At 39.4% G+C, this 24512-nt stretch overlaps 1 protein-coding gene across 1 annotated transcript in view; it reads right to left on the bottom strand.

The window, feature by feature from the left end:
• UGGT1 (UDP-glucose glycoprotein glucosyltransferase 1) overlaps positions 1-22377 on the bottom strand; it is a gene marked incomplete at its 5' end in the record, with an annotated part of 47640 nt that extends 25263 nt beyond the window's left edge. The window contains 20 exon segments of the mRNA XM_082487143.1: positions 45-165; positions 386-550; positions 2061-2192; positions 3125-3260; positions 3717-3802; positions 4940-5059; positions 5336-5486; positions 6480-6571; positions 9504-9564; positions 10635-10734; positions 11588-11688; positions 11897-11975; positions 13692-13788; positions 14723-14897; positions 16060-16168; positions 17016-17144; positions 17697-17779; positions 19633-19768; positions 22250-22337; positions 22339-22377. Of these exon segments, the coding sequence (XP_082343269.1) occupies positions 45-165; positions 386-550; positions 2061-2192; positions 3125-3260; positions 3717-3802; positions 4940-5059; positions 5336-5486; positions 6480-6571; positions 9504-9564; positions 10635-10734; positions 11588-11688; positions 11897-11975; positions 13692-13788; positions 14723-14897; positions 16060-16168; positions 17016-17144; positions 17697-17779; positions 19633-19768; positions 22250-22337; positions 22339-22377 (2200 nt within the window).
• Positions 22378-24512: the final 2135 nt, after the last annotated feature.

The following is a 24512-nucleotide window of genomic DNA, read 5'->3' on the forward strand; positions in this document are numbered from 1 at the left end:
GACTCAGATACTTCAGGTTTAATTCAATTATAAGTGTCCCTTACTCATTCCTGTCAGATCTAGGTACTCTCTGTCAGACGTTAAGATTCTTGAGTTAATTCTTGGAACAACGTTAGGCTGGTTCATGATATACTCAACCACATCTTGGTCATTAGATAATTCACCCTGAAGGAAAGAAGAAAGGAGGAACATTTGTTATTTCACATGTATATTTGCCTTAGATAACTTAAAACCAACCAACCAACCAAAACCCAAAAACAACAAAACAAACCAACCAAACCAAGAAATGACACAAGTTAAGTTGTCTTGTGTATTACATATTCAGGGACTTTTGAGTCAGTTTTTCCAAATCTTGTTCTTGTTCACAGCTGAACTCAGCACCTACCAGGTACACAGCTCGCTGGAAGATGCTTGTGGTTTCCAGGATTTTGTGCATTGTCACAGTTTCTAGGTCATCAGGATCCAGCTGATCTTTTTGAAAAGGCATTCCATTGAACAGCACAACAGGGAGAGGACCTACACCCGTTTGCTCATAGTAACCTCTCGCTGCCTAAACGCAGGGAAAGAAGTAGTTTTACCACGACAGCCCATTATCGCGAGGGTTCATATTTCCATGCAATATCCACACAAGTCTATTCTAAACACACTAAGATGTCCTTCCAGCTTTTATACAATACAGACAATATTAATTTTACACAGTGCACAAGACACTTACATGCACAAAATGTCCTTGTCTTTCAGAGTTTCAAAGCAAAAATAGTTACTTCATAATACAGAAGTGCTAAGTATTCCATTAAGTTCATAAGGTAAATAAATTCATTCCAAAGAGCACTTTCTGGTAATAGCAAAAAATGCACAACAGCAAATCTGACTTTGCATATGGAAGCAAATGCAATACAAGCAGTGATAGCTGTAACCTAAGACAGGGTAGAGGGGTTTTTTATTATCTTTTTAAGAAAATGTTTCTTAAACTTGTGAAAAAACATTTACTTGTGGGGGAGGCGGTTATTACATCAAGACAGATTTCCCCATTTCATGTAACCACTGCAGGATGCAACATCATTATTGATGCTCTGTTATGGACAGAAGTTAATACTATTCTACTGTTTAGAGGTTCTTGTTGAGGGCTTTCAAGACCTTTTAAGGACACAATTACCAATACGCTCAGATCACATGAGAGTGCCCAGCACTGTTTTAACTTGTGTCCTTTATATAGAGATAAGCTCTTTCTAAAGGCTTCCTTCCTTATCAAAAGGCTTTGTAACGTTTTACGATGTGGTTGTATAGGATGGTGTAGGTACACCAGTTGCAGCAAGACCTTCAGAATGGCCTCTCAGGTCTTCTGGAGGAGAGCACTTTGCACGTGTTAGGAGTTTCAGGGGGGCAGTGGCGCTTTTGTTTTGTTTGGGTTTGATTTTGCATCTAGTTTGTAAACTGAACAGGCCTCTCCTGTCATACAAAAACATGTGTCTTACTTTTATGGGTTTTGATTTCTGCAAAATGTTTTTCCCTTCACTTTCCTACATCGGAAGATGGAAATCACGTGTGCAGATGAGCCTATTTATGTAACCCTGACTGCATTCCTTAATGTACAGATATAGACAGTATCATCTGTGTTACAGAGCTTTTGTGGACAGCATTTTCATTCTTTCTTTTAGAATACTCAACAAAAATATAATATATAATATATATCCCTCACAGACATTAAGCCCCTTTGTTTTCTTATGAACCATGCTATCACCTTGATTTTTTTTTAAGCAATTTTAAACTCTACTGAAGTCTGCATATCAGAATGAAAGCATGACTTATGAGTCACAAGAAAGTTATCTTGGTTGTGCTACTATACATACAGATTTTTTTAATATCTATTACTGTATATTATATAAAGCTTTGTGCTGAACATAAATACTTACTAAAGTATTACTAAAAGTCACCCAATGTGATAACAAAATAACTACCTGGTTAGTAAGAGAATTGAATCAAGAAATTGTATGTAACTGTATTTTCAAAATGGTGTTGAAACAAAAAAGTGAAAAAAGCTCTAGTTCATTAATTCCTACCTTTCTGTTTTGATCATAGACAGAATCAATTCCCAGAATGCTGTTGACTTCCACATAAGGATACTGTTTCTCAAGAACACTGACCACATGCTCCACTTTCAGCTGATCTCCTGTTTTCACTTTGTTATATATCTGAAAGGGGGATAAAAATACAAGTTTACAGCTGCAACTGTAAAGCTTCTGTCCTTACCAAAGGTAAGTTGACCTGTCACCTGTATTCCCGTAATTATAATAAGGCATTAACAGCCAGATTGCAAAAGGCATTTTCATATTTATTAGCTGCAATAACAGCTCCTAAGCACTTGTAGCTGTTATAATTACCTTCTTTACCTTGTAGTCATTCCGGTGATATTGGAAGGAGGTAAATATCATGTATTTCTTTAAATAATAACTTGCATGTTTAACTAGAAAAGGTATTTAAGGGTGAAAAGTAGTGCTTAGGGGAAAAAAGGCTTAAGTAAAGCATATCCAAAGAGCTATCCTTCCCTTCAGAACTCAAGACATGCTTATAAACAATACAATAGTCACCACATGTAAAGTAGGTAACTGTTTCCCCTCTTGAAGCAACAAGATTTTACTTTGACTTACAAATACATACCAAAAAAAAGAATAAAAGTCATTGTCTTCAAGTCACCAGCAGCTTAATGTTTACAGTATGCCCCAGCTTGTTGATTTGTACAACAGCGTCAAACCACAAGTGAACATACATTTACTAGCACGTATATAATTTTTTGATGAGGGAAAAGTATGCAGCAAGAACTCTTCAAAACAAATTATAATACTGAAGGGATACAGCTGTTTAGAACTCAGATTTAGCAAAGAGGCAGTATCAGAAAAATGCGCAAGTGTTGAGTGTCACATTTAAGTCTAGTCTTACTTGTTAATGTTAGGTCAGGTGCACTTTATAAAGACACATGTATTGTGTGGTACTAGTGTTTGGAAATACTCTTGATACCGCATGAAAGAAAAATTTCTTCCGTTATCTATGTGTTAGTACATTAGCATAATCTTACATACACGGAAAAATGTTAAAACATTAATTTCCCTTTTAAATGAGTACTTACAGACATGACAGTCTGGAAAGCATAATTATTGTCCATTTCTTGTGCCACATAATTGTATGCCCTGAGGAGGGCAACACCAGCATCCTGAAGTCCATCAACATCCTCAGAGTCATTAACCACAAAGACTAGTCCTATCCTGCAATCAAGCAAATCTCCAGATCAAGACTGTATTATACTAATAAATAATCAGCTCTTCATACAACTGTCAGCTATGATCATCATCTTAGACAAAGGCTTATTCTAGAATAGACTGATAAGATTTTGAGCAGAGCAGCCAGGAATCAAACTTAGGACATATAATCTCTAATGGTGAATCTATCAGAATCTTGCTTTTCATCTCTCTTTCATCCAGAGTACTTGCTTTTAAGTTTCTTTTAGACTGTTAAAGAAACTTGAGTTCTGTTTTGCTAGTAACAAAAGTTATGTTAAAAAAAATTTTCAAATAACAACAGTATATAGAAAATGCCCTTCCCAACCACCAATACAAGATGTGTAACTTTTCTACAGTGTCCTAGCAGTGAGAATTTTACAATTGAAAAAGTCACAAAAGTAAAACTGATGTAAAAAAATCCCATTAAAACATAGCAGTTACCTCAGTGGGATGTGGTTACTGAAGAACATCTCTGCCACATTCAGTAATTCCGCTGTTGTCTCGTGAATAGGATCTACTATCAGCACCTGCATACAAATGGCAATTGAAAAGTTTCTGTTCCCGTAAGAAGTCAAGATACAGGTGTTTCACTAGAGATAATTCCGCACTGAGACGTGAATGAAGCTATGATCAGACCCATTTTATACACAGCCAGGGAGATGAGGCCCACTGAATAATAGTTTCTTCTAAAGTCTGTAAGTCCATTATCTGAAGTACCCAGCCTAAACCACTCCTTTAGCCAGAAGAGACCAGACTCCTTACATACATTATATCTTTACCTCACTATACCCTAACATCTAGGCGTCTGCTTCTGTGTGTACACAAATCCACCCATTAAGATGTGCATGGGAGACAGGCATTTGTCAGAATTGAGGAACACAGCATTGCTCTGCTCAAGGCCCTGGAGAGCCAATGCTGCTAAGAGATTCTCTAAGCAAGCCCAAACCCAGACAGAACTGGGCCATTCAGAATGAATTTAGGGCCCTCTATTCATGCCAAGTGTTGTCTTTCCATTTAATAATTTCAATGTTAGAAGTACTAAACGCGGCAGAAAAAGATAACACATTAATGCTCCCACAGCTGGAGGTGGTTCAAGTCCCTATTTGCCACTAATCAGAGGATTCCTTATTTCTTTAGGGCCACTCTGCCACATGACAAGAGTTACAGTACAGAATTCACAAACTCCTTATTAGATCTAACTTTAATAGTTTACCTAGAGACTAAAAGGACACCCAGGATTAAGCCGAGGGCTGTTGATCATCTTTTGAAGTCTTGGTGCAAGAATGCTTTCTAACTGAAACAGCTGAAGTTGGTCTTAACCCTGTTAAGAAGATGCTAATTAACAAATTTGAGGGATTTCATTAACCAACTGCAGGTATTACCACAAAGTCAAAATGCACCAAATTCTCACTGGTCAGATAGTATCTTTTCCATTGATGAAGCAATTTTGGCATCTACTAGATGCCAGGGAATCATGCTTAGTAATCTCTGAATCTCAGCCATAACTTACTAGTACAAGTAGAACAAAACCTTTTAGAAAAGCATCCTATCTCAAGTTAAGTGACAGGGAATCCAGCATATGCGTAGGTAAGTTGCAAAAGCTAATGTCCCTGCTGCTGAAAAAACAAAACACACATTTCATTTCTAGTCAGATTACTACTTACAAAATTATGGAAGTTTTTTCTAATTTGTCTGATCACGCCTGGAAATGTGGGACGCAGCAGTTCTTGCACACTGGAAGGCCAGGAATTATACCGACTGTCAACTTCAAGATTGTTGATCCACTAAAGAAAAAATAAAGGCATTTAAATGACTGACAGTCCTCCTGCTCAAATCCGAGACTGTAAAATATTTTTAAATCAGACACTATATTGAGAACTGTATGAATAGAAAGTTAAGCTTTTTAAAAAGAGCTAATTATATTTATAACCTTACTTTCCTTTTTTATTTCGCCGTAGTTTCAGAGCTGATTGTGAGATAAGAATAAAGCTTCCCCTGAGAGTGTAAGAATGCACTGCCCAATGGCAAATAAGATATTTCTTATATAAAGCCATACGCACTGAAATAGCAGGGCTTCTGATGTCCACAGCATAGTCCGAATCTGATGGCTGGATGTTCAACTTCAGAACGTTGTGCAAAGAAAGACCCTCAATTCCTAAGCTGTGCAGGCCTTCCATAACGCGGGCTTCATTGCGTAGCACATCAATCAAGCTGTAAGGAAAAGAAAAAGAGTTCTTGAATTTTAAAGACAGAGCAAATAACTTGCTCTTACCCTAAGGGTTAACAGATGAAAGGTATAAACAACTCTGCCACGTCTGTGCATTACTTCTTATTTATCACCTATTTCTAACTGTCCTAAGAAACTTGAGATAACTTACACCTATCCAATTATGTTGTATTTCTAGGAAAAATAACATTAAATCAAGATAACTAAAGCATGATATATATATGTAATTTCAATTCCATGTTATTGAAACAAATCTTGACAAAGATATAGGGTGGTTTTCAGATGAAAACTTTACAGGGGTTTACCCTTTGAGAATCAGTCTACTGTCTTCAGAATAAAACCTGTATGTTGAGAGTCTTGGAAACCGTAATCTCGCTAGTCACAGCACAGATCAAAAGAACAGTACAAAGGTGACTTCCCATTCCAATATTCAAGGGTATTCCAGTTTTCACATCATAGAATCATAGAATGGTTTAGGTTGGAAAGGACCTTGAAGATCATCAAGTTCCAACCCCCCTGCCATGGGCAGGGACACCTCTCACTAGACCAGGCTGCCCAAGGCCACGTCCAGCCTGGCCTTGAACACCTCCAGGGATGGGGCCTCAACAACCTCTCTGGGCAACCTGGTCCAGTGCCTCACCACCCTCAAAGTGAAGAACTTCTTCCTAACGTTTAATCTGAACCTGCCCTCTTCCAGTTTAAAGCCATTCCCCCTTGTACTATCGCTACATACCCTAGTAAAAAGTCCTTCCCCATCTCTCCTGATGTTAAGACATCAGCTTTTTTGTTAGAAATGCACTTGCATAAGAGAAGGAACCATGATTTGCCTTTTCCAATACTTAACAATTAAACCAAGTCTAGAGATAGACTTTGTGAAGAAGGTTCAAAACTGTCTAAATAATGTTATCATCCATGCACAAGCAGGATGCAAACTCCTAAACAGGATACAATTATTCTGAAACGTAAAACATTCCTACCTAAATATGTCCTGAGTGTCTAAATCAATAAGTAGTCCATTGATGAACAGGGCAGAATCTCCTGGCTGCAGTCCTAATGTTCCTTTGAAATACTGAAAGAAAGTAGAAGGCCATTAGAAGAATGCTCTGCACAGAAAAAAATTACTAGAGAGTTTAATGTGTCAAATTGTAGATTTTATCTCCCTTATTGCATTATTTCTCAACTACAGTCAACTACATATGCTCAAATTAAATAATTAGACATGCTTGAGAGAATTTAATTTTTTTTTTAGCTGACAGCCCACAAAGTAGACAAGTAGTATCCAGTTACCTTTCTCAGCTCTTTAACACACAGTTTTGCACAGAACAAACTTAAACTGCTGGATATTGCGTGGCGCTCACTAGTGGAACTAACTACTGTGTTTAAACTACCAATTAAGTCCTGACCTAGTGGATATGACATCAATGAAAAGTAGATGAGCTGCCATTGTACTCTGATCTCCCCAAAATCAGACATCACACAAATGGAAAAAGTCTTAATAATATTTTGGAATTTCTTCCCAAGTACCTCTAAGCAGCACACCATTTGAATGGATACTTGCCCCTGAATTGAGGGGCCATCACAGAGAACAATTTTGAATCAGAAGAGGTGAATAAAACACAGTCCCTCGTGAAGCATATTTCCCAACTCCAGCGTGAAAAATTTTGTTTAAAAACTGAAAAATGACATTGCTTTCTTCCAGTACCTCTTGTCTTGCAGTACCAGTTACAAAATTCTATTAAGAGGCACGATGAACACTGAAGGAGAAACATAGTATTTGGCCGTTTAAAAACACTAATATCTTGAAGAATGTGAGCAAAACAAACAGAGGAATAGCAAAGTGCCATGTGAGTACCAGGAACAGGAAAGCAGCATCTGATCAGGAGGAATTTATATATTTTATTAAATAAAAAGGCTCCCAGAGATAAGCTGAGTACATGCAGTGTTAAATTGTATCTTTTGTGGATAATTACATAGTGAACTATAACTTACTAATAGCAGTGAACTTCACTATCAAGTAATATCCACACAAACAGAGTCATGCAAGAATAGCTTTAAAGGGCAAGGTTAGACCTAGCCAGATCTGGATCTAGTAGCCTAGACATACTTTGAATTAAAATGAATCCACAAAATTATGGGTTTACCTGTGGATCAGTCTGATCTAACACATAACAGAAAAAGCCACCAGGTAGCTTTAGCTTGCGCTTACACTCTATACTTTGTCCCTTCCAGAACCACACCGGACGACAGTGTCAAACCACATCCCTTCTTTTCTGATTTTATCACTATTGAACAACAAGGGATTTCTCTTTCAGAACGAGAATCTCAGGGAACTCGTAAGTAGATGTCAGGTAACTTTACATTTACTATTAGACTAGCCAAATATCACTGATTAGATTTTAAACAAAGACGTGTGTACTTAACATAATTTGTATTTTTCCTGTTAATACCAAGTGAGACTGAAATGTGTGAACAGATCAGTGTAGATCACATAACAAAAGGTGGTGTTTGGCGTTGTTTTTATAACCACCTTACACTTCGATTTTGCACTCTATCCAGACTGCGCTACCAGGTGTATTTTAATTGTACAAAATTCTGTACAAAAGACTGTACAAAATTCCCCAGTGGCTGTTGGTTTGGTTTTTTTTTCAGTGCTTTGCTAATGCCGAGTAGACAACAGAGCTGTTGCAGAAAAAAATGTTTCAAGTATCAGAGGCTACTCAATGACCTCCAGAGGTCCCTCACAGCCTGGGGGTTTTTTTATGATTCTGTTTCAAAGCACATGTAGACTTACTTGGATAGCTGTTAAATTTTAGTCCTTCACTAATTTCACCTCAAAACACTAACGTTGAAACCATTTCCTCCACGCAATATGAATCATTCTATGCCATGGCAGAAAGTTTCGAGTTTATTCTCTGACTTCCTTGTAAACACTGATGAATTTAGGTATCTAAGCACCATCTCAAATTGGCTAATGAGAACTAAATTTCTTCTGTATCCTTACAACTGTAAATTCAAAACCTAAAGTCAGTAACTTGAAGTCAGCCTCTTTTTAACTATTACCCAGGTCAAGTAGTGCTATGACATTCAGACTTTACACATCTGCTATACCACTCAAATAAGAACAAGGTCAGAGACTGAAAGAAGGCCACCCAGCAGGCACAGTCCTAAAAGAAACATATTAACCACCTCTATACAACTTCAGCTAGGCAAGCCATCACTACAAACGTATTAACTCAGAAACTAAGTAAAGACTGATGTGACATAGACATCAGAATTTCTACTGCTTCATTTTTGACACAGTCCTGTCCTGTCGATCAGATTAAGAGAGTCTGCAGATTAAGAACACTTATGATGTATGTTTTCTGTAAATAAACATTTTCCACCAGGGTTAACAACATAGTACTTTCATTGTATTTACAATTAATTTTATAAAGATAAATAAATACAGTTAACAGATTCTGAGTTCAGATACTGAACAGAAGGTCCCTTTTACATACATTAAGTACTTGCCAAATAACTATCAGAACACTTGACTGCTGTGAACAACACTGTAGGGGCAGCTCGGTGAACAAAACCCCATAACATCATTCCCCAACAGTGATCTCACTCGAAGAATTTCTCACCACTATTTTCATATTTGAGCAAACAAGCTAAATTAGAATCATAGAATGGTTTGGGTTGGAAGGGACCTTAAAGATCATCTAGTTCCAACCCCCCCCCCCCATGGGCATGGACACCTTCCACTAGACCAGGTTACTCAAAGCTCCATGCAACCAATATGGAAATGATATTCTAATTATATATATAATATATAACCCACATTTGAAAATCCACCACTTCTTTACTTCCCAGATGCATACTAAGACAAAGCTGTGTGTGAAAATACTGGGTCATTATTTTGAGCAAAATTTAAACTTTTCAATAGAATAATTCTTTTCAAAGCTTGAATTTATTTTCGAACAGAAGCGCAAAAGCACTCTGTTACTTTCTAGAAGCATTACCTTTTGGTTCTCTTCAATTTCTGCTCTGAGTTCCGAAGAAACAACTGTTTTTGTTATGGCTCTACAGAAATAAAAACATCATGTTGTGAATCATCTTTCTGTTTATCTAATGGATAGATTAGATAACTACTTGTCCTTCTTTTTGTACCTTATATATAAATATATTTAGTCTCCTAGTGTGAAGTGCCACAATCAGAAGCACCTGCACTTTGTGGTACCATTAAACAATAGGACACTATTTTTTCTTATACTATATAATTCAACATGCCAACTCTCAGTGTCTAATTTCACATTACCCATAATAAAAGTGGGCAACTGCCAGAAAGGTAGAGGCTGGCAGCAGAAAACAGGGGGACTTAACCCCTCACTGTGAGTTCTCATTCCTTTCCTTACAGTGGATCTAGTGATTTCCTCATCACAGAATGGACGAGTACAGCTCACAGTCCCGACTAAAAATGCAACAAGAGTGCAATGCCTGCCTTAAGAAGCTAGAAATAGCACAATTTTAGTATCAGTTAGTGGGAAATAAGACCAGAATTCAATTTCTTTTTACTCTCAGTATATCTCCACCTACTCAAAAAGGAGGAGCTCCTGTAATATCATCTTCACAACCCAGGTCATGGAATTTATCAAAAGAAATATATTTCTAGACTGGTTGGGCAGACCACATTATGGCTGGATTTCTTGAAATTAATTTGAATATGCTCAAGACAGTCTTTGACAAAGTACAAAAAAATAGTGGAATTGCACATCTTTCTCTGGCGTGAGACTGACTGGGCCATTTGCCAAAGTGGATCCCAGAAAAATAAAGCTTAAAGCCACCAAACAGAAAACCTATCCAATAAATTCAGGAGGACTTGATGCAAAAATTTCAGAAGGATTTCACAAAATAGCATGGGTAATTCCGTCAAAATTTCCACCAGTCCACATCAGCTGCCATCCAAGAGAAACACTGTAAGATCCTCTTTGTAACCACAGACTGAAGAACTTCTCTGCATAAACATTTCCCAGTGTTTGCTTTCAGCTAAATGGAAACTCGGGCATTAACCCAACCAATGGTGCCCGTCTCACGTTCTTCTGCTCAGAAAAAAGATAATAAGAAAACTTCCTAGAACTCATAATTAAAGTTACCTGGCCTTCGTAGGAAAATTCTGACTGAGATCTTTCATGACCATCAAAGCATCCACAGGGGGAGCAGTCAAAATGCGAGCAGCAGTTTGAAAACTTAAATCTAGAAGTGAAAAAACAGAAGTCAAGAACTCTAAACTGAGACCAAGCCAATGCACAGTCATCTTAACTTTAGCTTTCAACTTTTTTTGCTTATTTGTTACCTGCAAAAATTCATTTTCTGTCTGCACCTTTAGATACTTTTGGTTTTAATCTTCTTCCTTGTATTCAACTTCTATTTTTTGTCTTGAAGTAAGTAACCCTTTCAAAGTGAACCAATGTATCCTGTCTACAGGTTGCTTCAATGAGTCTGGACCATCACTTCTCTTTTTTTGGCTGAGGTGGGAGGATATACCCTTCAGAAGGGGTCCAGGTACTTGTTTCACGAGCTAGCAATATAAACAGCCAGCTGTTGGATATAGGTAGATTCGGTGTGGCTTCAACATATGTTCAGCATTTCAAATTACTCTCTGTTTTAGAGGATGAAAAGCCTTTCCACGGGCCTCTACAGATGATTTACAGGGAAATTTCAGAGTTGAGATAGTTTTTCTTTGGTCTTGAGAAATACCAGCTATCCGCACCAGGAATGTGACCATGGAAAGAAACCACATTTCTTTTACTTTTCTGTATTTAGCAGATCATACCAGTAGTTGGTTTAAGAGCAAGTGCTTTACTATACTTCACAATATAGAAAGCAAACCTCACTTCTGAAGTCCCATGGAACAATCTTTCTAAAAGTTATTTCAACAGGACACTGCAAAGGAGCTTTAGAAAATCCAATAGTTTCCAGTGCAGGAATTTACAGTCAAACTTTCAACTGTACATAGCCACTGGCAATCTCATTTGTGTAGAACACAAGAAGATACATTTACATTAAATTTTTGCAGCACAATACTGAAAGTCTTCGTACAGATTACCTTGTAACTGCCATACTTTCAAAGGTGCCATTTCGTTGGTACTTTCCACGAGGTGTTTTCTAAGCTCTTTCAGCTCTTCTGTCAAGTCAGGATACAACTGCCTAAAAAGGTATGAGGGTAAAACAACTTCTGTGGTTTTCTATAAGCAAGCCTGCTGCTAATTCAAAGAAAATAACATATGAAAAGGTATGCTGCTAACAATATGGATAATTCAGACATGTAAAAAAATAATAACAAAGCAAAAGATGAGCATCTCAGCATCGAGTGTTTTGATATGACAAAGACCAATGACTTATAACTGAGTTTTACCTTAGTTTTCCAAATAGAAATCCCTGCACTTCATCAATAGGGTCATTTTCATCTATTACGGTAGCATTCACATCTGTGCCTATAAACACACAGAGAACACCACCATTACCAAGCTATTCAGAAACAGTTCTCACCCTCATTTTGACGAGTTTAGCAAAACTACACGGCAATAACCAAAAGGAAGAAAGAAAGGGCAGGTTTCAGGTTTACTTTTAAACCTGTATCCAAGAGATATTACCTTTACAAATGAACACAGTAACAGCTGAAATAAAGCCAAGTTGGATTATTGAGAAGGAAAAGCTTAAGATAAGTGGAAATCTCAGAGACCTAGGTATTGCAGAGGAATTCGGTAGGACCCAGGAGCTTTCAGGACATGCCAGCTTTGTAGAGTAAGTGCTATGCTTCAATTGTGAACGTAACCCTGATTTTAGCCACAAAACACATGATAAAAAATAGGATCTGAGTAAAGGCCAGTTCTGAGATTAAACATCAAAAAGAAATCTGTGCAAAAGACTCACACAATCTCCTAACTAGCTGGACACAAGCCAGTTCCAATCTAGATGGTTTATACTTAAGTCTAATTAAAGGTCCTGACCTTTTAGATGAGTGTTTGCTTCTGGACAAGCCAAAAGAAGTACAGGCCTGAATAAAAGACTGCACAGTCACAACACTCACAGATTCAGACAGGAGCTGGAGGAGAACCATATACTTCTAACGCACAGCTTACTATATATGAGCTATTTGCAGCTCGTAGCATTGCCGGTACAGTTTGTCCATTTTGTATAACATTTTAGATTACTGCATCAGTACTGGTATAAAACTTCACAAGTTTACAAATAAAAAGTCTTCCCCAGAATTAATGTTTTTTCAACCTGAAGAAACAAACACCTGCAATGTCCTATTCTACAAACAGTATCAGGGCTTTTGCGTGACTTTTTGATGACAAATTAATGGAAATTCTCCCACAGTAGTAAAACAGTTGGATCACCTCTTCTAGTATGTTAGTTTCTCTTAAAATTAAATACTTTTACAAATAAAGACCAAAGGTTTTACATGTCTCTATTCTAGATGGTGGCAAAATATTCAAAGTCAGACTTTAGATCTGTATCTAAAAACTAGTAAAACTGCAAAATCCTGAAGAACCCAATTCAAAGTCTGAGCCTGTTCTCCACAACTGTTATCTCTAACTAACTAACTAAATATTTTTTTCTTTTACTTAAGTCCAAGATAAAAGCAGGAAATTCTGGAGTTTTTTGTGTGTGTGTGCATGTAAATAAAAAGTATACACACACACAGTTACCCTAACAAAAATAGTTTTGGCAGGTGCATGAGTTTGCAAAACACAGATCAGTGCTCCAAAGCAAGCAGCAAAAGCAAAAAAAAAAAAAAAACCATGCAGAATTCTAAGTTCTGTTTTCCCAAAGAAGAGGAAGCGCATTCTGCTCTGAGGATGGGTAAGCTAAGTCAAATTAAGGTAGAGGAATTGCTTTACATCTGCAGAGAATCTGATTATCTGGTAAAAAATTAGTTGCATTAGTAGTGCCATTACTAAGATCTAGTCCACAGTCATGACTCCATTGTGCCCAGCATTGCACAAATAGAGAAGACAAGTGCCATGGCAAAAATATGTTTCATAAAGAACATAATCTCAAAAGAGAGAGGAAGAGAAGTGATTTAAGAGCTGAAAAAATAAGAATATCTGCAATTCAGAACAGTTATTCATATCAGAAGAAATATAAAGTTTTCTTTGCAAAATTTAAATATTCACATTAAAATAGTTAAAATAATAATTCACCTTTCACCTGTGTATCATCCTTGGCCTTATATTCTGTACTTTTAATAGCCAGTTCCACACCATAGCCAGAGAGGTAGACTTTTTCTTTACTGGGATTCTGTAAGGAAAAGCAAACGGTACAATATTGCCAGTCTTTGTTTTGATGTACAAATTCAAAGCTGCCATTTCCCAAAGCTAAGAAATCTCAAGCTAGTACACATTTTAGACATAATTGGTAATGCATAAGTGAGAAACAAATACACTAAGTGATTCTGCAGTAATTTACTATAATAATTATATTTCCTACTGTATTTCAACAAAACTCTGCAGTTCAGAGGGCAAAGGTACCTCTATGAACAAAAAAAAAAAAAAAAAAAAAAAAAAACCAACCCTCAAGCAAAAAGAAACACAAAACAATGTTTTCAGGATTCAGCGTGTAAGCCAAGTAGAGCAGGGGAGACTCATGTCATCAAATCAGATAGTGGAGGGAAAGGAACTTGAACTGTGAAGTCAACTCAAATTTCTCAGAGCTTTTGAAAAACAGAGTTAAATACTAATACAGTGGTTATGGGCAATTTAGGGGAGGGAGATGGAAACTAGGATAAATAGCACTAGGACTTGTAAATGGTTCTGTAATAAAATTGCTGCAGAAACAATGCCTTTCATTTGAAAATGGTACTGTAAGGTTAATAACAAGTAACTAAGTGGCCTGACAGGGAAAGATCTGACTATCTATTTCCTATAATCTAATATAGATAGAGCAACTTTTTCTTAGATTAAACTCTGTAATTCATGTGGAGTTTAACTCTGCATTTGAAAAATCAAATGATCCTCTTATTTAAACAGTTGTGAGATTTTAAATATTCTGTATGCCCCAGTTATATGCAATAAAAAATAAACTTTGAGTATTCCAAACAAATATCAAGCAGCAACACATTATGCAAATGGCAATTTAAAGGGAACAAACTTGGGCTGTTTTTCTTTTTTTAATAGCCAGGCCAGTTACTCTTTCCATGTCAAATACCTCTGTTACAATGCAGAAATATACTTACAGCAATATAGTGTCTGAGCACATAAGTGATTTCTCCTGCCTGAGCCTTTAAGACAAGCCTCTTATGGTATCTGTAGAACTCCTCTGAGCCAATCTCAGCATAAAATATGACAACAGGACTTTCAGGGTTTGACACTGGGTACTTGTGGTCCCCTTTGAACAAAAATGGCTTTGGCCTAAGAGTAAACATGGAAGATTGTCACACTGTGGTTCATAGTATTTCCTCACTCAATGAAAGATGCAAAATTTATTTTTCTCGTGTTTAATCACTGTTCCCGTCTTCACTGAATACATGTGTCAAGCTATTCCCACATATTGTCAAGGTTGGCAGCACTCAATGCATGCTTATAAAGCTTTGTTAAAAATGGACATATGAAAATGAAACAAATAGCTACGTGCTATTTTGAACCTACTATGATCCTTATTTTAAAAATTAAACACTTCCCTTAAATTTTCAATTAACGTTTCCTCCCCAGTGGTGATACATAAATTCTGTATAAAAAAATAGAAGGCTAACAGAACAAACGTTCGAGGAACTCAAATGCAAGGGAACCCTGCCCTTGGCTTAGTATACAAACAGGAAAGTGAATGAGAAGATTATTTTCAACTTCTGTTTTTAAATTTTGTCTAAAATACAATGAAATATTTAAAATATTCCCAGTGAGTCAGAAGAATAGCATGTGAGCTATAGATGCCGTATGCCTGCACATTGACAAAACACACCTTTATGCCTACAAAAACCAAAACTACCAAGATTACTATGAAGACAAACTGAAACTTAAGGTGTTTTTTTTCTAAATAGGTATTATATTTTATAGTTTATTTTTGTTACTAAAAGTCACAATCAAGTTCTGTTGTTGTAAAGAAATCTGAATTTGAAATATATTGTGTGTTAATAGTTTTCTTTGTTAACGCTGAGAAAATTATATAGGGAAAAATTCTATGCATGCTTCAAGCCATTCATGAAATGATCTCTGTTACGTTACCTATCATTTTAATATGCAGCCCAGCTCTTTCTGTTCTCCCTACATACATATTGCTTTATATATTGCTGAGAATTCCTACTGTCCTTCAACAAATAGTTTCCAACTTTCCCCATCCACTTTCAAAGCATTCCTCCTCCTAGCAGAATATCAAAGAGCAAGGGATAGGAAAACAATCGTTCTAATCTGGATTAATAAGAAATAAGAGATTGCCACTTCTGTGTAATCAATGGACAGTATAAATCAACACTGAAGAATGCAAGAAGTACTGATTTATTACAATCTCTTTGCAGCAGTAAGTGTAACTAGGTTAAATTTTAAGAGCTAATCCAATGATAGGAAATTAAGCAAATACCTCTCTGAAGCTGCCCGTAAAAGGTTTCCAAGAGAGTCAAATTCACATGTCTTCTCCCCATGCACAGCAAAAAACAGGGTACAGCCCTTTGGTGGAGGTTCATCTGCTGCTATCTGTATTAAAATATTTGTAAGAAAGTAGGTTGAATGTTTGCCCTTAGAACAAGTGAAATTACTAACAATGTAGCTCTGTAGCGGTCAGTCTTCAATTTTCTGAATTCTAAAGTAGTAGTTCTTCCCTATTCATTATATAATTTAAATGCATGGTAAAAATTGCAAAATGGAAAGTCTTAACTTATTATAAATATTTTTCCAGTCTATTACTATTAACTGTAATATTAGTTCCAGGTACAAAAAGTGAGGCTTGCAATTGTAGGGGTTTTGGTTGAGGATTTTTTGCATTACACATCAGAAACCTCTGTATTTCTTAAACATCAAATGATAAAAAATATTCCAGATAAAAAAGGAAGATACCTTCTAGTATTACTTAAATAAAGCACATCATAATGTGAGACAACTTGCAGTGAACTATATGATACCCTGAGTGTGAAAAAGAACAGAGTAAAATGAACTTCCATTCAGAGGTTCTAATCATTAGAGCTATATGGTCGCGGGTTACTATCTTCAAGTAAGTACAACTGAATAATGGGAACAGCAGCAGCATCACAAGTACCAGCGGAGCCATAGGGATTTTGCTCATAAAAATCTTCAGGCATTTATTAGTGCAATGGGCATCAAAGATATGCAGACATGTTGAAATCCCAATTCTTCAGTCTAGTCAGATGGACTCAAATTTGGCACTCAGTGAAATTAGTACATACATATGCTCTTCAGTTCAGATGTATGGAGCACTTAATGAGTTCAGGATTTTTTATACTCTCAAATGTCTCCTTACACAGCTCACTCCTTCCTGGGCCTTAGGTAATGCTCTACAAATCGTTTGAGGATTTTCTGTACTAACCTGTTGAAAAGCTTGAACTGTTGCAGAATAAGAGCGTAAAGACAAGGAAAATTTTAACAGATTCTGCTGCAGAGGTGACAGACTCTGGCAGGCTACTTTCAGCATTTCATGGTAATAATCGCTACCTGCAAAGTCAAAGTACACGCAGTTATCTTTCTATACCATATTCTCATTGAAGAAGGGCTTTTCATCTTAATTGTGATTTATACTAACAGAAGCCCATGACATTAATTGTAAATATGCACATGACCCTTCCTCCTCAATTTTCATTACACAGTTCTACAGATGGATGAGAGTGAACTTCAGTAGAGTTCCATGAGAGTAAATTATATACATTCCTGCAGATGCAGACACAGGCTTGGGGAGGAGGGAAACAGTTAAAAACTCCCATTTAATTTCAGTTGAGAAACAGAAACACAGAGGAGAATGCATTTATAATATTATGTACTTCATGTTGAAACAGAAACTGGCAAGTAAATCATGTTTCAGACTTGTCCACTACAGCTTTTATCAAATGGATACCTGAAAGCTTTGAGCACTTTGCAGTAAAAACACTACTGAAATCAGTCCTCGTTTGACTTGTACAGTCTAACACAACAGAAGGCAAAATGTTTTAGGCAATTTTCCAACCATGTCAACTATCAATCATCATCAAGAAAAAGATTATGAAAACTTACCATCATGTTCAGATGTCTTAATATTTTGACTGGTTTCAACAAAATTCCAGAATTTTTCGTGACCTTCTTCTGATAAAAATTCACTGAGTAGGAAGAGAAGAGTTAGCTAGACCTATGAATTTTCTCTCAAGTTACAATTCTAATACTTTGGAAAGCTTCACAGAAAGTTAGCTCCTACCATATGTTTACCTACATCAGAAAACCATATGTTACTAGAAAAAGCAGACCAAGAAAGCTAATAACCAACCAAACCCAAACAAATAATAATTTCAGGCCAGGACAAACACATAGTACATGAAAGCAGCTTGTAAAGCACCTATTAATCTCTTAACGACAGACAGTAGGGTACATGCTGGGAGCTCCCCTCCCTAATGCATTTCTTTGCTACGTATCTTTTATAAGAAACACATATTTTTGTTTACTTGGCTGTAATAAACTGTAGTTTGTTTGAACTACTAGCTTGGGGGGCGGGAGGTTGTTTATTTTTAAATGAGCAAAAGGAGAAGTCACAGCTTCAAATGATAATGATGTAATTCACCACATAGTAAGGATATGATTATGTAGGTATACAATGTTAGATAGTAAAATAATTATTTAAACATTGCTAACAACAAATACTTTATCATGTCTAAACTTGTAACATGCTTCACACACTAAAGGATGCTACAACACAAGATTCAGAGCCTACTAGCTGCCACAATAGCTTGTGTGTTCCTTTCAACTGGTTCTGACCTAAGGTGATACGTACTTCTTGAACAATTGGGTAATGAATTGCAGTGCTGGGCTAAGTAAACTAAACAGCAGGAAAGATTTTACACTGCAGTGCTGTATCATTGAGCAGTTCACCCCAGATGAACCATCCTACTTACCCAAAGTCTTTGAATATAATGGTTAGGTTATATATCAAGCCTTTGGCACATTATTTTGATTATTTGCTTACTATTTCATGGTCTCTTAGGGTGAGCTTTTCCCAAGCAAATGTCTCTTATTGTCAGGGTATTTAAAACCTGGCATTAACACCTGAGCTTTGCATTTTACTGCTTAAGGATTTTTCAGTCTTTGAACTTCAGCTTCTATAGAGAAGGTTACAGGAAAGTAATTTCACCTAGGACACACCTGTCTTGTCACCCAAAGCCATACCCATTTGAATGAAACCCATCAATGCTCAACTATTTTCACATGAACCAATCTGCAGTAACACAGGCAGACTTCCATATAGGACAATACCCTTAAGTGATACAAAATTAAACACACACAAAAATCTAAAAGTCCTATTTTGCATAGATATCTCCAAATTAGAATACCACAAAATGAAATGACGGGGACTTCTAAAGTACTAAGTAGACTGGCAGTGAAAAGACCGCATTTTACTTTCCTTTTTCCTTTTAAATATTGTCTTTAAAAAAAAAACCCAAAACATCTTTAATACCATAGACAAAATCTCCCAGGCTGACTTGCACAACTCTTAACAAAGCAGTTGACTTTAGATAATCAATGCACAACATATGAACAAAGTTAAACTCAAGCTTAACTGAGCTAAACAAAGGCAAGCAACAGGAATGTACCAAAACCTACAGTCATCATTGAAGTAAAAAATCTTTTACTGTGGAATCTCACAAGACCATGCTAAACCTGTCTACCTACTGCTTTAAGTAAAACTTCATAAGGCAAAAAATCCTTACTATGGAATTATTCATTGTTATTAATCTTTGTTCCAATGCAGAATGAAAAACTTTACCATGCAAAAAACTACTAACTCCTTTAAAATATTCATCCCATCTCCCCAAGCACAGCAACTCCAACTAAGTATTATTACTGCCAATGAATTAGTAACGACAAGAATCCAAAGCACCACAAAACAAATGAAAAAGAGAACATGTTACTTTATCCTCTAAGCATATTCTGATTTGTCAACAAAAAAATCACAATTACTTACCTTGTTTCAAGTAATAAAGGAGTTGAAAACCACTTTGTAGTTAGAGATGTTGTCACAGCCTTAGAATCTCCTTTTACAAGTGAAAAGCTGAACCAGATTCCAAGAACTGCAATAAGTATTCCCATTTTATAGAAGCCTAAAAAAGATGAATAAATAAAAGTTCATTTTGCATTGTCGCTGTTTGTAAATGCAGAATCTCACATATCCAAATATAGTAAGGTATATTTTAAGATTTATTGGCCCATTTAATGCAGTACATCAGTGAGATAATCATAGTCTCACCTGGGCTTACAAAATCAAAAATACTATGGAAACATGAGAAGAGACAAGGATTTTAAGATCTGACTCCTGAGCTGCAATTAAACCTAAATCAATTCCAGCTCCCTCTATGTTTATGCTTTCAAATAAATTTGCTTCTGTTCTGGGACATCCACTACTTGCTTTAAGAAGAGGTATTTCAAACAAAGCATATTTCAAATTAGGTGGAAAACCTACCCACCGTTTGTTTTACAGGAAGTAAAGTCACATTTTGTACTTGCACAGATACATCAGTTGGTGTACTAACCAATGTCAGAAGAGCCAAGCAAGGTTAAGGTTCCCTAGTCAGCCCTTCACGTTCTGCTGGGTACAGCGGACTTCTCTGGGGAATGAAGAAACAAGCATTTCCTGGATGCACTAAGTACCACCAACTTTAGAGGCTGAAAAATGAATGAAATAATAAAGACAGGCTCAAATGATACAATTTACTGTGAGAAATGAGCTGGGGGGGGGGGGGGGGGGGGGGGGGGGGGGAAGCACGATTTCTTTATTGTCCTTCATGTGTACTTTCATGCCTATATATTCTCTGACCTGTTCACCATAACACAATTGAGTGGAATTTCCTTGCCATTTCCTTACCTCTTAAGCTTATGGAAAACTTGAATTCTCCAGTTAGCTTTCTACTAACAGTCTCCAAAAATTCAAGCTTCCCCCCTTCCCCCCCCGACATTCACCCATTGCTCTCATTGTATCTCAACGGCCTTCCTTTCAGAATAAAACCAGAAATGCCCTGCTGTAACATCCAAAGAGCAACTTGCTCAGCAGCACACGACATTTGTTTTACGTTGCACCTGGGAAGCAGACAGATGGCATCGCATAACACAGAATGGTTACAGCTACCGCTTGCTGTGTGCAGAGGAGGAAGCTCGGTCAATATTTGTGGAGTAAAACCTTGGCTTCTGCCAAGTGCAACAAAAAACCCAAGGTTTGCAGTTCCTCCTAGAATCAGGCCCTTCTTATTCACTGCAAATTATACACGGTAGTTTGGAACATGTAAATGAATATACTGTACTGAATTCTTATGGTTAGAACGCCCATGCTACTCTCTCATGGCTGTTTTCCCATTCTGTGAACAACTGTAATAAAAGCCTTTCTCTATATGAAGGGGGGAGGGGGGGGGACGACATCTGTCACCTGACACCAGTTCAGCCAACTGAAAACCTACAGATTAGAAATATCTCCTCTCCCTGAATAATAACAGCCATAAAACAAAGGAAAGACAGGTATCTCAAAAAAAATGAAAATCCACCATGGAGAACAGAAGAGGCACGGGAATATACATAAATGACATGAGGAGGTCCAGCTGTGTTCCGAGGTTACAAAGTGAAAACCAATCTGAATTGCGACATTGTAAAAGGGGATTTTTTCAAGCCTCATTTGTTTTGTAAATATTTTTCCTCCTTATTTTTCCTCAAGTTACTCAGATTAAAATATAATTGACTTTAGGAAACTCACACATCCTGCCCGAAAGGAACACATCATCCCACAGCCATGGGTCTGACAGTCTGTGAGAGAGAGCACTGACCTCTGCTATGCACTGTGAACTCTGCCTGGGGGCGAGCGGGTGAAACACTCTGCTCTGGGGAAGGAAAGCAGAAAGACCTCCTGCTCGGGCAGGGATGCCAACCCCCAGTGTCCAGGCCAGGACGCTGAAGCGAAGTCTCCATCTGAATTGAGTGTTGTCAGTGGTAAAGGTCACAGGTAATGTCTTTCAGAGCACAGATATCACGTTGCTGTGCTATAGATACTGGAACTAACCCAGGGTATGTTTAACTGATTCATCCTAAATCACACTTGAACAGCTTTGACTAGAAATAATTTGTTCTAGCTACTGGTCCACATCCAGCGTGCTTCCATACAAACCTTACCTGTCACGCTATGCTCCCGATGCAGGGCACCCTGGCTGAATAGCGGTAACACTGACAACGCTGATGATTCAAAGAAAATTCAAAAAATCGGGTTGTCTGTTTCTCAGTGGCGAAGGGCGTTTAACAGCAGCCCCCGCCCCGGGTGTGGTCTCTGCAGCTCCCCCGTCGCCCCCCTCTCGCCGGGCCGCTGACTGACCCACACCAAGGGGCCGCAGAGGCGGCCGCCGCCGTTGGAGGGGCCGTTCCGCCGGGCCGCTCCTTTCCTCTCCACAGGCCTGAGGGGCACCGGCACCCGCCACCGGCCGGCCGCCCGCTTCCACCCAACGCGGGCCGCCGAGCCCCGCAGCCGCCGCCAGCCCCGTCCCGCCGGGCGGAGACCCCGCTCCCCTCAGGGCCCTCAGGGCTGTCCCGCCCTGCCGCGCGACCCCTACCCTGCGCGCAGGTCGCCGTGGTAACCGCACCTGCCCCCGGCCGCCACGCTCCCTTCCGGCTCGCGCCGCTCCCGCCGCTTCCGGGCACAGGCGCTTCCGCTGCCGGGCGAGAGGGGCCGCGCCGCCATAGAGTTCCCGCGGGGCAGCGCCAGAGCGTCGCCTGGCCGCCATCTTGTGGGGGGGTCTTGGCGGTGGTGCTCGCTCCTCCCGCCGCTCGGCCCTGCGGGGCGGGACGTGTCGCCTCCCCCTCGGGGACCGCCTGTGGCCGCCGGCGCCTGGCGCCGCGCAGCCCGCCTCAGCAGCGCTTCGCAGGTGAGGAGAGCCGCGCGGGGCCGGAACGGGAACAACCTCTGTCACTCGCCCGTCTGTGTACGGCGTCCGCGGGAGGGGAAAGGCGGGCCGCACACGGCAGGTACAAAACAGTTGGCCATTAGTGCTGTGGTTTGAGGAACCCACAACAATTTATTGTCGTTCAGACAATTATTCTCTCACCCGATGACCCCTTCCCTCCCGAGAAGGAGAAGCGGGGGAAAAACAAGGAAACCCGAGGGTTCAAATATAAACAGATTTAGTAGAATAAGACTAAATTATTAACATTAATAATACTAAAGAACCAATATTGATCCCGACACCAATACAAAATACACAAGGATTATCCTCAGCCCATTCTATCCGTAGAAGCTGCGCACTCCCAGCAGTGACCGCCAATGTGGGACACCGTGAGTGCTGCGGCCTCGGGAGGAAGGGAAGGGCTCAGGGCTCCGGCACCAGGACAAGGAGTTCTCAGGATGGCAGCGATCGAGGGAAGGAGAGAACTCCCCAACAAACTTTCTAATTTATATTGAATATGATGTTCGTGGTATGAAATAATCCTGTCGTCCAGTTTGGGTCAACTGCCCAGGTCTGACTCCTCATCCCTGCACCTGCCTAGGCTCCAAAACACTGAGACCTTGAAACCCACACACTATAGCTAGCTATAAAGTAAATATTTTCACAAATTCAGACACTAAAGTCTTCTAAAATTATACTTCTCCTAAGCGTTAGAAGAAACCTTACTGAAAAGTAAAATTACTGAAAGATAAATTAATTATTTGTCACTCAAATCTGGACATTCATTCATCTTATCCACACCGTTTATGATTTTAGAGCTCTCCCTCTGAACTATGCCTTTCCAGCCTGGAGATGCTGACTCCATGTATCCATTCTTCATGCACTCCGTGTCCAATTACCCTTGCCACATGCTCTGAACCGTTTCTAGTGTTACCGTGATCTTAAGCCACGGGGACAGAGGAGCACAGCTGCACATCTTATTCCAGAGGTGTTGAGCTGCAATACAGCTGTGAGTCCAGCCGGACAAAGTAACTGTGACGAGGGTGAGGGCAGTGTCCCACGAGCGGAGCCACAGGAGAGGTCTCGAGTCCTGATCACCGGTCGCCCTGAGAAGCATCATCCCTCCCAGCCCAGCTGCTGCCCGTGGCACGGCTTCCTCAGCAGCACAAACCCAGGGGTTGCACAAGGCAAAATCAGGGAGCTCTCAAACGTGATTCTGTAATTACAAGGTTTTCGTTCTTGTTTCATTTAAAAATATTACTAAAACTTTGAAAATAACAGTTGCTTCATCTCTGAGCCTGAAGACATAAGGACTTAAAGGAAAACAGTGTCACAGAAAATAGCGGCATTCCTAGGTGCATGTAATCAAACATGAGGCAGCCCTGGACTGGCAGTGTCTCTGGTTTGCAATGTGCGTTATCACCAAGGGTTGTTTTTTTTTTAATATTAGTTATTTTTTCACTTCTGCCCCAGTTGGTAGCCAGTATTCATGCTGGAGGCGGGAGGGAGGCGGCAGCCGGGTGCTCGCTGGCACAACCCGTGTGTTTACAGGGCCCCCTTTCCCCGGAAAGGGGAAGGCACACGCCGGCCCGACGGTGTTGACCGGCTGGGCTGATTCCCGGTTCCCCGCGCTCGCCGGGCCACCGCGACCTCCTCCAGCGCTGCTGCTTCGCCTACGGGAACGGGATACGACAGGCTCCGCCCCCGCCGCGTTGGCCTGGCAACCCCGCGGCCAATAGCGCGCCGAGGCCGGGTACCACCCCTCGCGCCTCTCGCGACATCTTCGCGCGCGGACTCCATCTCCCAGGCGCCCCGCGGGAAGGGCGGGCTGCCGCAGCCAATGGGGCGGGGAGCGCGGCGGTGGGCGGGACCTACCGGAGCCAATCCGCCGCGGGCAGCTGCGGCGGCGGAAGCGGAGCTCGGTTCTCGGCGG

The sequence above is a fragment of the Vanellus vanellus genome (assembly GCF_965231255.1).
Source record: "Vanellus vanellus genome assembly, chromosome: 8".
Taxonomy (NCBI): Eukaryota; Metazoa; Chordata; class Aves; order Charadriiformes; family Charadriidae; genus Vanellus; species Vanellus vanellus.